General features: G+C 36.4%; 1 protein-coding gene across 1 annotated transcript in view; it reads right to left on the bottom strand.

Moving 5' to 3' along the window:
- Positions 1-16,758, bottom strand: part of thsd7ba (thrombospondin, type I, domain containing 7Ba) — a 221,917-nt gene that overhangs the window by 4,552 nt on the left and 200,607 nt on the right. The window contains exons 21-26 of the mRNA XM_016454293.1: positions 14,411-14,526; positions 14,020-14,137; positions 9,674-9,819; positions 5,152-5,326; positions 2,994-3,167; positions 1,372-1,467 (exon numbers count right to left, since the gene is read on the bottom strand). Of these exons, the coding sequence (XP_016309779.1) occupies positions 1,372-1,467; positions 2,994-3,167; positions 5,152-5,326; positions 9,674-9,819; positions 14,020-14,137; positions 14,411-14,526 (825 nt within the window). The remainder of the gene's footprint in view (positions 1-1,371; positions 1,468-2,993; positions 3,168-5,151; positions 5,327-9,673; positions 9,820-14,019; positions 14,138-14,410; positions 14,527-16,758) is intronic.

Raw genomic sequence — 16,758 nt, 5'->3', positions numbered from 1 at the left:
GTGGCTCGCATCAAGATCAAGAAATTGATACTTGCATATAGAACAGCCACAGGCTCAGCACCCGCCTACTTCCACTCACTACTACGAATCTACATCCCCTCCAGAAGTCTGAGATCCGCAACTGAGCGATGCCTCGTGGTACCATCACAGAGAGGCTCAAAATCACTTTCCAGCACATTCTCGTTCACCATTCCTGGCTGGTGGAATGATCTTCCCACCCCTATCCAGGGGTGCTGAATCCCTGACAATTTTCAAGCGACAGCTGAAAACTCATCTCTTTCTACGCTACTTGACTTCATCCTAAATTAAAAAAATAAAAAAATAAATAAAAATCTTGTCTTTCTTTTTATGTATTCCTTCCCTTTCTAGCTTGCACTTATTTGAACAATGCCTGAAACTTGGTATTACGAGCACTTCCTGTGTCTGTTTGGCTCTTTAAGAAGAATCGCTTTATGTATTCCCCAATTGTAAGTCGCTTTCATTTTAACCAAACTATGTTACAGACTTTTCATTAAGACCCTAAAGAATCATATCAGCTTGTGGAAAATGGGCATTCTATGACCCCTTTAAGAAGAATGATCGCTTTATGTATTCCCCAATTGTAAGTCGCTTTGGATAAAAGCGTCTGCAAAATGACTAAATGTAAAGGTAAATGTCAAGAAACATTTCTTGTTATTATCAATGTTGAAAACAACTGTGTTGCTTAATATTTTAGTGTAAACCATAATCCAGGATTCAGGATTCTTTGATGAATAGAAAGTTATTATTTATAACAGCTATTATTTGAAATAGAAATATTCTGTAACATTATCAAAGTCTGTCACTTTAATCAATGTAATATACTGTATATTTGCTTAATTAAAGTATTAATTCCTTTAATCCCTATAATTCTTACTGACCTCAAACTTTTAAACAGTAATATACAACCTGTTTCACAAATATTGCAATGTTTGATTTGAGAGTTGTAGTAGATTGGGAAAATTATCAGTGAATAATGACTCATATTTAGGGCTGTTTGTCACATTAAACTATTGCTTGGCTTCAGAAGACTTGGATTACAGTGCATGACTACCTTTATGGTGCTTTCCTATTTCTCTTTTTCTTCTTTTTGGAGTTCTCTCTAAAGTCTCTGGTCACTATGAACTTCACAAGATGTTAAGATCGTTCAGAAAGTCTCCTTTGTGTTCCACTGTAAAAATAACAGCATACAGGTTTCGAAGGACATGAGGGCGGATAAATGATGACAGGATTTTCACTGTCAACAGACTTTCAGTCATGTGGAGTCGACAGGTCTTTTGATTATCTTTCTGTAAGTGAAATCAGTGCAGAATATTTGTCATTCTCTCAGTCTCAATGTAAGCGGTGGGCTACCTGTCACATTGACCCCATCAGACCGCTGGCACCACACTGATCTTTCGTTGTCATTCCAGACACTGGTCCTCCACTCGTAACTGTGACATTTCCCTCCTGCGGCCCCATACAGTGAGAGAGACACTTATTATGTTTGCATTGGGCAGTCAGGTGTGATAATAGCCAAATGCAGACATTATATACTGACGCAGGCGCACACACACACACACACACACACACACACACACATACACACACACTTAACCTTCTGAACAAGCATGACTGCACTCAGACCAACTAACACAAACACAGGACTACAGAATCAGGACTACAGAATTTAATTGTGGTCCATCAGATTAAAATACTGAACATAACTAATAATCTGAAAGATAATATTATGTTAATTAGTATAGACATTTAACATATGTCTATACACACACACACACACACATATATATATATATATATACTTTTAAAAAAATATAATTTATTCCTGTGATGCAAAGCTGAATTTTTACTCCAGCATCATTACTCCAGTCTTCAGTGTCACATGATCCTTCAGAAATTATTCTAATATACTGATTTGCTACTCAAGAAACATTTCTTATTATTATCAATGTTGAAAACAGTGTTGTGTTTATTTATTTTGGAAACTGTGATACATTTTTTTTTCAGGATTCTTTGATGAACAGAAACTTCAAAAGAACAGCATTTCATCTTTTGTAACACTATAAATGTCTTTACTGTCACATTTGACAAATTTAATGGATCACTGCTCAATAAAAGTATAAATTTTTTTAATAAAAAAAAAATTGCTGACACGAAGGTATAGACAGTCTGGGTATGGGTGCAAAACTACTTGCAAAAAACCTACATCAATATTTTATTGGTTTGATCAATATTAGAAAATTCCCTCACAGAGCTCCACTGGATATGTAGGCTTTGTTCACTCAAATTAAATTTACCTTTAAAATCTGATCTTTGGGAGTGACTGCCTGCACCATCATTTTGTAAATGATGAAATACGATTCATTTGTTTAGACAGTGCTGTCTGAACATCTCTGTTGCATCTTGTTAGTTGGTTGTTACAGCAGTAATGTAGGCATCAGCAAGATGTCAAGAGACTTTCTGATACACAACTGAGAGTCGTGGGAAGAGAAGACTGAATCTCTATCATGACATCTTTGTTGTAGTGATGAACTTACAAGATGTATAAGATTACAAGTGACATTTTATGCATATACTGTGTCCAAAACTGCTGACTTGTTCACTCATTTACTACAAACTACTGTACATTGTGGAAGTCGCACAGTAAACTGAATAAAAATTAGTGTACTCGGGCCCGGACAATACTGTACACCTTAAGTGATGTTATATACATGTCATATCCCAAAAAACACAAACTGCACACATTCAAATAATTTTATTTTAAATCAGATTTTAAACTATGGAAACTAATTTCATACTCTGGTAAATAATAATTATGAGGCAATAAAAAGTCATAATTATGCCATAAAAGTTATCTAATTTCAACAGTCAATTATGACTGTCATATATTGTAATATTTATCAGAAATGGGCTTCCATACAAAACACATTTTACTGTATATTATATTATATTATATTATTTTTCACTGCTTGTACCTTTACATGAACGTGTCTCAAAGACTTGGTGAGGGCAGCTATCCTGATTCTCCAGCACTTGTATGACCACAGCCTCTGAGCGAGCCTGACGGCCCACCGTCTCAAAACTACGTCCTTCCAGACACGTCAGCTGACAGGAACTCCACTGCGACCACTCTGTGAGGTGACAGTCTCCTGTAGATGACAAATCACATATCACAACTTCAGTTCTACAGTAAATGAATACCATGAGAATTGAATACTTATCAAGGAACTCCAACGGTCCAGCTAGCAAGTACAAAAAAAAAGAAAAAAAAAAGAAAAAGAAAAAGGAATGCTATACCATAAATCCAAATTTGCTGAAGTGTGAAAAGTATGAATACTGGTATGTACTTTGAAGCATGTGGTAAGTACAAGATTATTGGGATATATTACCGCAACATAAAACAACAGACCTTTGTCATATACTGCTAGTCAGTTTTGTTATTGTTAACTAAAACTACTGTAATACTATTTTCCTTGATTAAAATAAATCTGAAATAAATTAAAAATTATACTAGAAATGTTGCCTTCACATCTAAATGAAATACAAATAAAGCTAAACAGAAATATATAAAAAACTATCAAAAAATAATAAAAATGTCCAAAGCACAAAATTACTAAAACTAAGTCAAATAAAATGACAACTGAAAATATAAAAAAATGGGCAAATTCAAAATAAATAAATACTACAATAATATAAAAATAATACTAAATTAACACTGTTGCTAGCGTTAACATCTTGATAAATTATTACACTAAAAACTCCAAGATTCATGTATCTAAACTTATTATATGGCTCTATGGAATACTTGATTCTGATTGGTCAGTCGCAACATAATGCAGAATATTGAAGTTTCTGTCTTGTCTTTAAGATAATAAACAAGACTTCAAAACACTTTCTTCTCACATAACATTTTATTTCCTTGTCTTTATTTTTGTAGTGAAAAGCTGTTATTAGAGATATGACTGCACACTATGCCTTAAATGTCTCTTGTCTGAACTTTGTCTAGACTCAAAGCCATTTGTGAAGCTTTGCGTTTAACGAGCTAATAAAATATTTCAACTCAAATCAATATTCTGATTATTTACTTATGTGGTGAGCAGCTTCGTGTTGGGGTCCTGATCAGGGTCAGGGTTTATTCTGCGATAACAACTGGCTGGATGTACATTATCCCTTACTTAAAAATTACAGATTTAAAATGACAAATACTTACAAAAGCTTAAAGCAGATTTGGTTTTACATTTGTCTGCCACTTGTCTGTATAGCAACAGAAAAGCCTGTAGTGAAAGTTTTTATAATAATAATAATACTAATAGAAAAATAATGAAAAGAAAAATAAAAGTATGCACATTACAAACGTGCATTTTTTATTTATTTTTTTTACTTTTACTTGCAGGCCAGTGAGATTGATCTGATCCTCAGTCATAGAACTGAATTCATGACAAAGTCTTCAGATACATTTAACGCTTCCTTAGCTGAAGGTCATACATCACTGACCCTCCTAATCCCTCAGAGCAGAGACCGATTCACAGCGAAAGCCGCCCCCACCTGCGCATGCTAGCACTAGCTCTTCAGCCATGACGTCCTTTTGATTCTGCAGCCAGGATGGCTATTAGAGACAATCTGTGCGCCCAGGCATCTCATTATCCATCATCTTCATGAAGCCAGTCTATTTTCATCCCTCACTGGAGCTGCCGAAACATATAATACAGCGACGCACACCGCACACCATATGCCACCCTCTCTAACTCGCTCATTTCTTTAGACTCTCTCTTTTTTGTCTCTACCTTTCTGACTCTAGCATCTTTCTTCCTCTCTCCTCCCAGCATATGTTCATCCCTGAGAGCATGCAGCACATTTACAAAATGAAGAGAGGCAAAGAAGTAAGGCTAACACAAGTCAACGATAGCCTGAAGGTGAAATGTATTCACAGGTTAAAAAAAGTGGGACATTGCTTGTCGACAAGTCGACAAACTTTCATTTAATTTCACTGAACATGACAGATATTAATTCCTAGGACAGTTCTACTCCTTGATCAACATCCTCCACTGGTTATGAAACAATAAATCATGTTAAATGAATCAAGAGCATCAATGCACAAAAATGTAAACACAACAGGTAAAAGAAATGTTGTACCTGGACAGGGGACGAAACACGGCTGCTGCAGTTCCTGCTCGCTTTCCTTTCTCACGCGGTCTCCACACTTCTCGTCCTCTACCGTTTTCGAAGGATAAGGGCTGTCCGGCCAGTCTGACCAGTGCACCACACACGTCAGGTTCCTCTCCCTCGTGCCATCTCCACATTCTGCTGCCTGCACAAAACCACACGGCCGACTCATTAATCTGGACGAGCCTCGAGCAGTGAGGCAGAGGAGCTTATTACATTGACACCTCTCTCTGAATGACTGACAGCTGGAAGTGAAACATGCTATGGCATTTCTCATGAATTGTGTGACCTGATCACACAGCTGAGGTTTCAACCATTACAGCAAAAACTGTTATCAGCATTTTTGTCTTACTTGCCAGTAAAACTATCTAAACATCCTAAAAAGCAATGTTTCATAAGATATTTGTTTTGAGAGACCTTTTGTAATTATCTATTTGTTGTTAAATTTAATTTTAAATGAATAATTTTAAAGTTGCTTTTGTTTAGTTGCATGTATAAATCTTACAAACTTTTGTGAGATTTATACGTAACATAAGGGGGAAAACAATTACAGCTTAAAGGGTTTTTTAGTTCAACCAAAAAAATACAAGGTCTGTCATTTACTCAACCTCAAGTTGTTCCAAACCTGCATGAGTTTCTTTTGTTGAACACAAAAGAAAATATTTTAAAGAACGTTGGTGACCAAACAGCTGATGGTAGCCACTGACTTCATAGTATTTTTTCCTAGACTACAAAAGTCAATAGCTACCATCAACTGTTTGGTTACCAACATTCTTGAAAATAAAGGGTGAGTTGATTTTCATTTTCATTTTAGGCTGAACTATCCCTTTAATGCCTTGAATTCTTATCATAAACAAATTTTGCCTAAAGATAAAGTTTGTAAGACTTTTGTCAAAATACATTCTATTAACCCAGTTTATTGTTTATTGACTACTATAAGTATTATAGGTGTCACGATAAATTGGTCTCTGGAATCAATTCTGAGCTTAATTTTTAACAGCAGATGGCGCTCTAGCAGTGTTGCCAAGTCCACGGATTTCCCGCGGAATTGGGCTACTTTATCACTGTTGCTGCGGGTTGTTTTTCATGTCCGCGGGTTAAAGCGACCCCGATAACGTGATATTTTTCCCCTGGAGTGCGAATTTTACCAGGGGAACCCCGCCAAAAACTTGTATTTTACCCCCCTGAATGCAATTTTTAACGGGGAGCCCCCTTCGAAATGCGATTGGGCTAGTTTTGGGCTAGTTTTGAGTAGTAATTGGACGGGTTTTGTTGTGAAAACCTGGCAACCCTGCACTCTAGGCTAGTTCTCTAGGCTAGTTTTTAACTGCACACTCAAATGCTCACAAAGAAGAGCGTTTGCGCGTGCGTTCAACTGAGTAATTTAAGTGGTTAAATGTACTTGTACCTCGGCATTTAGGCTATTATGACACAAGATTAATATAAACACAGCCCACTGTGAACACTCTTGTAATTCGCTTCAACCTTTTCGAACTTTATGAATGATTATTTTAAGTTCAAGTGGTGTGTGTAAGGAACTGGAAGAAAGCAAAGTACGGCTGTTTCTAAAGCACGTAGTGACATCTGCTGTTAAAAAACTAAGCTCAGAATCAATTCAAGAGAGAATCGCGATTCATTCTGAAAAATCTCAGAATCGATCCATGAATCGATTTATCGTGACACCTCTAGTAAGTATGCCTTTCATAGGTTTATCTCCCCCCAAAAAAGTGTAAACATTGAGCCTCCCAGGCACCATCAAAACAGTAAGAGCGGTTTGTTCAGATCTGTCAATCTCCTTCCAGCTCAGCCAATAGCACGAGTTTGGAGTGTGGCTACTGTGACAGGCTGAGCCAGAGGGTGTTTAGCTGGTGTGGGACCTAGTGATGTATTGTTCGCATAAGAGCCGATTCTTTGTAGCGAATGAGAAGAGCTGACTCCCGTCAGGGAGAGCCGAATCTTCTGCCGGAGCCTTCTATTTTAGCCCAATTTAGCAATTGTGAATGGTTTGTGTGTTGGTAAGCAATTTTTTATTCAGTGTTTTCATAAAAGCCTTATTTTTATGCAGTTTTTCGTTACAAAAAAAAATAAAATACACATGCAGCTAATCACATGGGAGGACAGACTAGGATCATACCATTATGTGAAAGAAGGAAGTGGGTCACTAGTGATGGGAAGTCCGGCTCTTTTCAAAGATTCGGCTCTTTTGGCTCGGCTCCCTTAGAAGAGCCGGCTCTTACGGCTCCCAAATGGCTCTTCATTTAGTATCACTCGGAGCCTACTCTTTTAGCCCAATTTAGCAATTGTGAATGGTTTGTGTGTTGGTATGCAATTTTTTATTCAGTGTTTTTATAATAGCCTTATTTGTATGCATTTTTTCGTTACAAAAAATACAGTTACTATTATTCAACATTTTAATAAAACTTTAATTGAACAATTGAACACAGAACCACAGCAAACAAATAAAATAAATAAAGGCAAAAGTCTTAACGTTAAGACACTTTAGTCTTTAGTGCAGGTTGGCATTCAGAAATATCAGATGCCTTCGCTCGGGTGTGCTGATGCGATTTCTCCTCTCTGTGATTATTTGTCCTGTTTTTGAGAAGACTCTCTCTGAGGGGACCAATGTTACAACAATGCAGTGTCTTCCTACCTTAACCAACATGCTTGCGTTTAAATCCGGATCCCCCGCCTCTCTCTGTCGCTCTGTGTACCTGGTCTTTACCACTACACTCGCTATCTTTGTAGCGTGTGTCCCCCTTCCTTCTTTCACATAACGGTATGATCCTAGTCTGTCCTCCCATGTGATTAGCCGCATGTGTATTTTTTTTGTAACGAAAAAATGCATAAACATAAGGCTTTTATGAAAACACTGAATAAAAAATTGCTTACCAACACACAAACCATTCACAATTGCTAAATTGGGATAAAATAGAAGGCTCCGGCTGAAGATTCGGCTCTCCCCGACAGGAGTCGGCTCTTCTCATTCGCTACAAAGAATCGGCTCTTAGAGCCAGCTCGTTCGCGAACGACACATCACTACCTCAGAGAGAGTTTTCTCAAAAACAGGACAAATAATCACAGAGAGGAGAAATCGCATCAGCACACCCAAACTGAGGCATCTGATATTTCTGAATGCCAACCTGCACTAAAAACTAAAGTGTCTTAATGTTAAGACTTTTGCCTTTATTTATTTGATTTGTTTGCTGTGGTTCTGTGTTCAATTGTTCAATTAAAGTTTTATTAAAATGTTAAATAATAGTAACTGTATTTTTTTGTAATGAAAAAATGCATAAAAATAAGGCTATTATAAAAACACTAAACAAAAAATTGCTTACCAACACACAAACCATTCACAATTGCTAATTTGGGCTAAAATAGAAGACTCTGAGTGATACTAAATGAAGAGCCATTTGGGAGCTCTTCTAAGGGAGCCGAGCCAAAAGAGCCGGACTTCCCATCAGTGGGACCACAGCTGACACGTGTCATGTAAAAGAACTTCAGATACGATTACAGAAGTGCAAGAATAAGAATCATTGTAAGGGCACAATGAGTGTAAGGGAATTTGCAAAGGTTGCATAGAAATATTATTTTATTTTCACTAGGTGACACTATTAGTTCAGAACTGCATTAAAATACTAAAAATACTGATTAAGAAAAACACCTTTTGCAGTGTTGTTTTCACTTACAACACTTTTTCTTCACACTTCCATGAAGTTTACGGAGCGTTTAACCTCAAAATCACGTTTCTTCTTGTTGTTATTGCATGTGTTACACATTTTGTTTTCCGTTCAAACATAATTTGCCTTGCAAATGTTAACTATGCAAATCACATCTTTTCAGATATGTGGTTTAGCATGTCTCTAGAAATGCATGTAATGACACAAACCACAACTACTGTAAAAAGGGAAGCTGCATTTCCACAGATGTCACACATATCACAGAAATGTGATAATGTTTATGAATATGAAAGTGTCCATCACACCATGCACCAAAGAAAGCACATAAATGCATGTTAAAAGTGTGCAACGTTTCTTTTGTTCATATTGTGAAAAGGACAGCTTTTGATCTGGGCAAGCACGACTCCAGGGACGTGCGCAAAACCCCGAGACATACAATTAAAATCCTTCTCAGATACAAAAGAGAAAGGAGAGAAAAGCAGAAGAGAGGAGATGAAAATCTGAACTCTGCCACTGTTCTCCTCTAATGATAAGACCGTGGATCGAAGCATGATTTTAATCAGCAGTTACCTCATGTCTCAATGACACAAAGTCCCTCTCTCACACACAAACTCGACATGTGCGCATGCATTTTCTACAAAATTAAATTAAAGAACTCGAATGCTGTGCCAGTACCAGATAGACATGCTGGGCGGCTGGTCTCAACACCACTTGGTCATACGAAACATGGATTGAATGCCCTCAGGTTAGGTGATATGCAATAACCAGTAACTGCAGAATACATGCAGATCCAATTATTTTTGCCCAGGATCTACCTCCACTGTGCAGGGAGACCAATCACTCAGAAGCCACGTGTAGCAGGGGCTGATGGGACAGGGTTTGGTCTGGGAAAGCTGAGTAGCGCAGGGGCGTCCCTCCTCATGAGCTTGCTGAAGCACGCTGCGAGAGTGAGTCATAACACCTGCAACAGAGACGCACGTGAAGAGACATCTGTGAATGCAATGCACTGTATGAAAATACGGCAAACGGCATAGGAAGGGCTAAAAATACATAAAGCCTGCATTAGTGCACTGTAAAAAATAAGTGTAATTTTAACTGTAAAATTTAGTAAAAACGCTACGGAAAAAAACTGTTAATAGGTTAACAGTACTATAGTAGTTCCCGTACTATATACAGGGAAAAATATCTAACCAGACATTTCATGTAATTTTACAGTAAAATGCTGTTAATTTTACAGTTTTTAGAAGTAAAAATAACAAATCAATGTATAATTTACAGTCAAAAACTGTAAACTGATATTCCCAGAATTCCCTGCATGACACTCCACATTTGAAAGTATTTTGTTTAAATAATCATGTTTTTTTAATAGTTTTTGTTATTAGTTATGTATATTTGGGCTTTATGTTACATCTTCTGTTGTTTAATGAAAGTTTAATGCATTATTTAAGTATCATGTGTGTTACCATGATGGTGTTTTGTGTTTGCATGAATGACTCTGTGCACCTTCTATATATTAGTATATACTTCTGCTTGTGGCGAAGCTACTTGTGATGAGCTTTGATTCTTCATGTGGCTTTCTCTTTTACCACCTGCATTATTATGGTGGTTGTCAGTATGTTAAAGGTACAAAACAGATTTTAATAGCAGTGTGCATTGTTTAATTTACTGGTTTACATTCAAATTTTCTTGTTTGTAAATTACAGTTTTATACTGTAAAATATATAGCCGTAAATGTGTTTACAGTTTTTCTGTATTTTTTACAAAATTATTCTGGCAACCACAGCTGCCAAAATTATTTTGTAAAAACTACAGAATTTTTTTTACAGTGTGCGTACTCCAGCAGCTTGGGACAATGCTGTGGATTAATGTATTATTCACAACTATATATTGTATAGTTGCAATATTTATCAACTGTACAATTCAGGAATAGACAGAAACAGACATCTGAGATGGCACATCTTAGACCAGCATGGATTTCATGTTTGTCCAGGCCAGATTAAGCATGTTTAAAACTAATCTAAACAAAGGCAGAAATAAATTATTTAATATTTATTGCGTGAAATAGTGTATTTGTTAGAAGTTAGGGTATTTGCTTTTCAAAGAAATAACAGTACCAGTAAATTTCATTTGTAAACTGAATTTTTTTTGTCATTCCCAGTCAAATTGTGAAAATATTAAATTAATTATTTAGGACACATAAAATGATATCTATGCAGTTAGGCTTATCAAAACAAAAGAGTTCACCATTTTATTCCAAAAATATTGTAAAAAATAAATAAATGAAGCTCTTTTCTAGGCGTATTATTATATGTATTAAAAGAGACAAATAATATTGCCTTTTTTTTAACAGCAACATATTTAGTCATGTCTAGAATGTTTTTAATACCATTAGGATATATAAACATTAATGATCTATAATAATTTACAGGTCACAAACTTATAGGAAATATTGTAAGTGTAGCATAGTTCTACAAATTAATTAACTGATTAATGAATAATTAAACTCTCTGTGGTGGACAACAAGCTGTAGCTGCATAAAACACTTTCACAAAAGAATGCTACCAAACACAATTCAAAAATTGAGATGTGGTGAGAATTTTCTTAATTTTCAGAAAAAAAAATTAACAAATGACTCCTCTGATGTCCATATGTCCACGGTTGGACATTGTTAATGAACAAATAAATAAACTACTGAGAAAAGTGTGTTTTTCTACAAATCAACAGGCCCCAAATTGTCCATAGGTGAAGAAACACCAGTAAACACAAATGAGATTGGAGAGTAACAAGATTTTGAGTGATTAATGACTTTAATTTCTTCTCTGCTCCTCACACACATCTATCATATGACTTCAGAAGACTTGGTAATCTACACAGCGCACAAAGATACTTATTTGCTCTTTTCGGAGCTTGCCAGCTCTTGGTCTTCGTTCACTTTCAATTTATGGAAAAGAACAGCTTGGGCATTTTGCAAAACATCTACTTTCGCGTTCCACAGAAGAACGAATGACATGAGGATGAGTAAATGTAGGGACTGTATATAGGTCACTGTATATAGCAGCTCTAGGCCTGCCTAACTCATTAGTGTTAACTAGAACAGGATGTCTCAAACATGCAAACTGACAGCATTGAAGCTTAGACCAAGCTTTTTGGAAGAATACAATTTTGGGGCCATCACTCTTTTCACCCAACTTCTAAAGAAAAAAAAAAGGGGAAATATAGACCCTTTATCAATGTACATCTGAACTGACAGAGTGACCGTGCCTCTGAACTGAATTGCACTCCAGCGAGTTTGACTGTATAGAGCCCTCCTTCCAGTCGAGCATTAAACATTTAACAACAAGAAGAAGAAAAAATGAAATTATATTCACAGCACAACATAACTGCTCATCAAATTCATGTTTTGTGCTGCTTTCAAGAGCCGCCTCTACAGCTGGCCGCTTCAAGAACGTCATTCATTAAAACAGAAGCACTCCGGCCAGATGAGGAAGCCCTTAAAATGATGTGATTTGACAGAGGAAATATCTCTACTTGATCCTGTAGGGAGATGGAGGAGTGTTGGGGAGGAATAGAGAGAAATAAGGGCTAGAATGAAGAAAGAAAAAAGGGAAAAGCACAGAGTTCTTTGGGTCTCCTGAGCTCCACTTCCAAATGCATTAAAACTCTGTGTGTATATATACAACACATAATGAACCCCAAACTCTCGGTCTCAGGCGAGGAGCGCAAGAGACAACACTGCTTTGACACAGACAAAAAATTCACTTTTTCTAGCCAGCACAGCTTGCATTTATTTCTACGCCTGTGTATGTAACCGAAAACACGCTGATAACTTCCTGTTTGCATTGCCTGAAGAACTCCCTTTGGATTTAAAAAGTAAACTGCCTGGCTGAGATAGGAAGCTGATGGCTGAATGAAAATGAATGAAGATTGTGCTGAACGTGTCTAATTAAGAGAAAAACAAGCTGAACTCCTAAGGAGCTGGGTCATTTGAACCATAGGGACCCGGGCTGCTCTTAAGGCTAGTAATTAGCACATTTTATATTGCATGAAGCAATAACACCGTTCCATCAGGCAAACAGGCCAACAAACTCGGAATTAACAATTGCAATTTTGAGAACACTAATGGGTAAAATAAATATTTCCCTTTGACTGATAAATCATTCGGCGTGTTCAGGAAACCAAGGGTTTCATAACCCAGAGTCATTAACCTGTAAGCCGATCCTTAAATATGATTCATGACATAACATCCATAATTAAAAAGGGATTCCGACATGGCATGTTAATGAATGCAAAGTAAATGCGCACCACCTGATAGTGTGAGCCTAGAGCAAGCTGAGTGTTTATCTCCATGGAACCCGAGTGCACAGGTTTGTGGGTTAGGTTGCAAGCAAATGAAAATGTGTCAGCTGCACAGGAACGTTAAATAATATTGTGCACTGTAATTTGCAAGCATGTTTCTCCCTCATCCTTCTAAATACTGCTGATTGCTCCTCAAAACTGAAATGATTGTTATTTTGGGCTTCCACCTTTAGAAGGATTCGTGACTTCGTCAAATTTACTGTACATATGCAGTTTTGAGAATTGAAGTCTGTATGTTTTGAGTCAGGGTTACTGTCAGGGAAGGGAAACAATATTTATGAAAAGCTGTTTTTCTTATGTTCACAACAAAAAAATGCACATGCACAAACAAAATCAAAAACACAATAAAACCAGTAATTTTTGAAATACTACGGTTAAAAATAACTGTTTTCTATTTTAATGTATTTTAAAATGCAATTTATTCCTGTGAATAAAAAGTAACTTAATGGAAATTTGAGTATAAATAGAAAGTTCAAAAGAACAATAATAAATTACTTAATTGTTTCATCAATTTAATTAATCAATTCCTAGACGAATAAAAGTATCTTTATCAAATATATAAATAAAGTAAAAAAAAGTTTTACATTTTAAATAGTAGTAAAATTAAACCCAATCAAGTTTACACACTTAACAATATTTAATAGTGGCTAAAAAGAAAACTTAATGCAAAGTAAATATTTCCATAAAACATTTTTTTTTATTATTCAAAAGTGATTGCATAATGGCGATGGTATAGTGCAGGCTATTTCCTGAGCAACAGCCCTCATTATATGTACTGTATAATTAATTACATACTGTGACTCACCTTTACTGCCACAGGTGTGTGAACACTCGGTCCAGGGCGCCCAGTCAGACAGGATGCAGTTAAAGGGACAGTCCACCACACAGTTCATTGCCAGTCTCCACGGTTGAGGCAGGCCCAGCTAAAACAGCAGGACAGCCATTAACCCCACGTCCCCTCACCACACACAATCTCTGTCTGATGAACCAGTCGTGAGCCAATGAGGGGCTATTACTGTAAAAGGCTTCAATGAAAGAATCATTTTCTGGATATGGAGCAATACTGTAGGGAGTTAATGGACAGTCATGGCTGATTTGCAGTGCATGCAGTTGAAGGACATAATACAATCCCACAGTGCTTAATTCCCCCTCAGAGAACACTTGTACTGAGACGGGCGGCAGGAAATGAAGCTTACCTCCTCGCACACGCTCAAATCCACCACTTTGCCATCGCTGCGGATGCAATCTAAGAGTCGTGTCCTCATGCCCTGGCCGCAGATGGCATGTTCGCTCAGCTGACAGGTGCTCCAGCCTGACCCGTAACCAAAGGATGCAAAAGCACACACACACACATACGGGAAACATCAGACCAAAGTGGCATTCAAATATCAGATTCTGTGTCCTTGTACACAGCATTTCAATTCCTTTCAAATAGCCTTTCAATTAAATGCAACATCAGGAGTACATTCATACAAGCCTGGATTGCATGCTTTCATTAGATTTTAAAGTATGCATGCATGCTTAATGGGCTAATATTGTCCACAACGCCTAATGTTGGCTGATGCAATTAAGATGCAATGCTATGAAATTATAAGATTTTCCAATATTGTCATTCTGACTCAGTTTATGCTTAATATTTTTTTCATATATACACTACCATTCAAAATGCTTGGTTCAGTAAGATTTTTTCTTTTTAAGGAAATTACTACTTTGATTTAGCAAGGTTGAATTAAATTGATTACATTGACAGTAAATACATTTATAATGTTACAAAAGATTTCCATTTCAAAACAAATAAATGCTGTTCTTTTGAACTTTCTATTCTTTAAAGGTTTAAAAAAGTATTGCGCTGTCCACAAAAATATTAAGCAGCACATACACTAGGTTTTCAACCTAGATAATAATGCAAAATATTTCCTGAGCACCAAATCAGCATAGAATGATTTCTGAAGGATCATGTGACACTGAAGTCTGGAGTAATGGCTGCTGAAAATTCAGCTTTGCCATCACAGAAATAAATGATATTATTAAAAATATTCAAATAGACAATAATAATTAAAATAAATAATAACTACTTTAAATGATAACAATATTTCACAGTTTTACTATTTTTACTGTATTTTTGATCAAATTGCCTTGGGAAGCAAGAGACTTCTTTCAAACACAAAACAAAAAATCTTTCTGACCCCAAACTTTTGAACGGGAGTGTAGAGTGTAGTTTTCACAGAAATATGCAAATTGTGAATAAGCTAATGTTTATAAAAGAACAAAGTAGAATACAGAGATGCATTGTGATCTGAGGGCAGAAGTTAGGCCACCGTTACGATGCTAATCTGGCTTTAAGTCATTCGCATGGCTTCGAGGAGCAGTATCAGTATTGATATGATCAGCGATTTCATGGTCTCTGTTCAGTAAAGCACTTATCATCTCATTCATATCTCCATGCCCATTTTCTTCATTAGGCTCTATCTGGAGAATTAGTATCTATCAGCTCTACTGGAAGATACTGCACATGTGGCGATGTCCTACTGAGCTCAATATGGCTGCAGGCGACCGGACAATCCAAAGCAGTGGAATTACAGCAGTTCAGAAGTTCACATTCTCAGTGGAGATGTTAATGTGAGAATAATAGCGTGAAGGAGAGAGAAAGAGTATGAGCCTTTATCTTGCTTGAAACGCAAACTCTTAACATCATTTCATATCCATCCTATATCCAAGAACCTGCTATGAGAGGCAGAGTGAAATCACAGAGAGTCTAAAGATATGCACTAGATTAGCATGTTCCCATTATTAGTGCATTGGATATATCTCCAAATATTCAACTGGAAGGTTTCTTCTATGGGCTGCGTAGCCTGTTGTTAAAGATCTGGACTGATGCACAAAAGAAAGCAGGTAGAACCTTGCAAGAGCCGATCTTTGAGCCATCACCATTGTGTAATGGTAATTTTTCAGATTGCCTTTGGGAGTTTGTCTTTGTAACTTCTCTTTATCCTTTTTGCCACTATCCTTACAGCCTCAGGGCTTGCAAAATTTCAAAATACCTGGTAGCCCTTCGGGCAGGTACTCTTCAGATTTTGGTAGCCCGAAAATTAATTTAACTAGCACAAATAAAAAAAATACTTTTTTTTTTTTAAATATAGAAAATCAGATAGGAGTTTAAATGTCAATCAAAAATATTTTCAATACACAAATATCAACAAATATGAAGGAAGGAATTTTATTTCACTATTTACAGCGTATCTGCAGAATTTAAAATAATACATTTAAGGCAATTTATGACCCATTTTAAGAGCTGCACAAGTAAAATGAACACAGTATGAGTGGGGTTGGACAATGTCTATGGTAACATACAGTATTGAGCCATAAAATTACATGATTTACAGTTCAAATTTTATACAACAGCATTTCAGCCTTTAGACCATTTTTATGAAAAGCAATAAATCAAGCATATAAATTATTATATCAATTTAAAACGTATAAATAATTAATAATCTTAATTGTTTAGATTTTTAGAAGGCACATTAACTTCTTTCTCATTTACAAC

This window comes from Sinocyclocheilus anshuiensis, unplaced genomic scaffold, assembly GCF_001515605.1.
Source record: "Sinocyclocheilus anshuiensis isolate Anshui unplaced genomic scaffold, SAMN03320099.WGS_v1.1 scaffold976, whole genome shotgun sequence".
Lineage (NCBI taxonomy): Eukaryota > Metazoa > Chordata > Actinopteri > Cypriniformes > Cyprinidae > Sinocyclocheilus > Sinocyclocheilus anshuiensis.
Note: the sequence above shows the minus strand (reverse complement) of the source record. Positions and strands in the feature narration are given on the sequence as shown.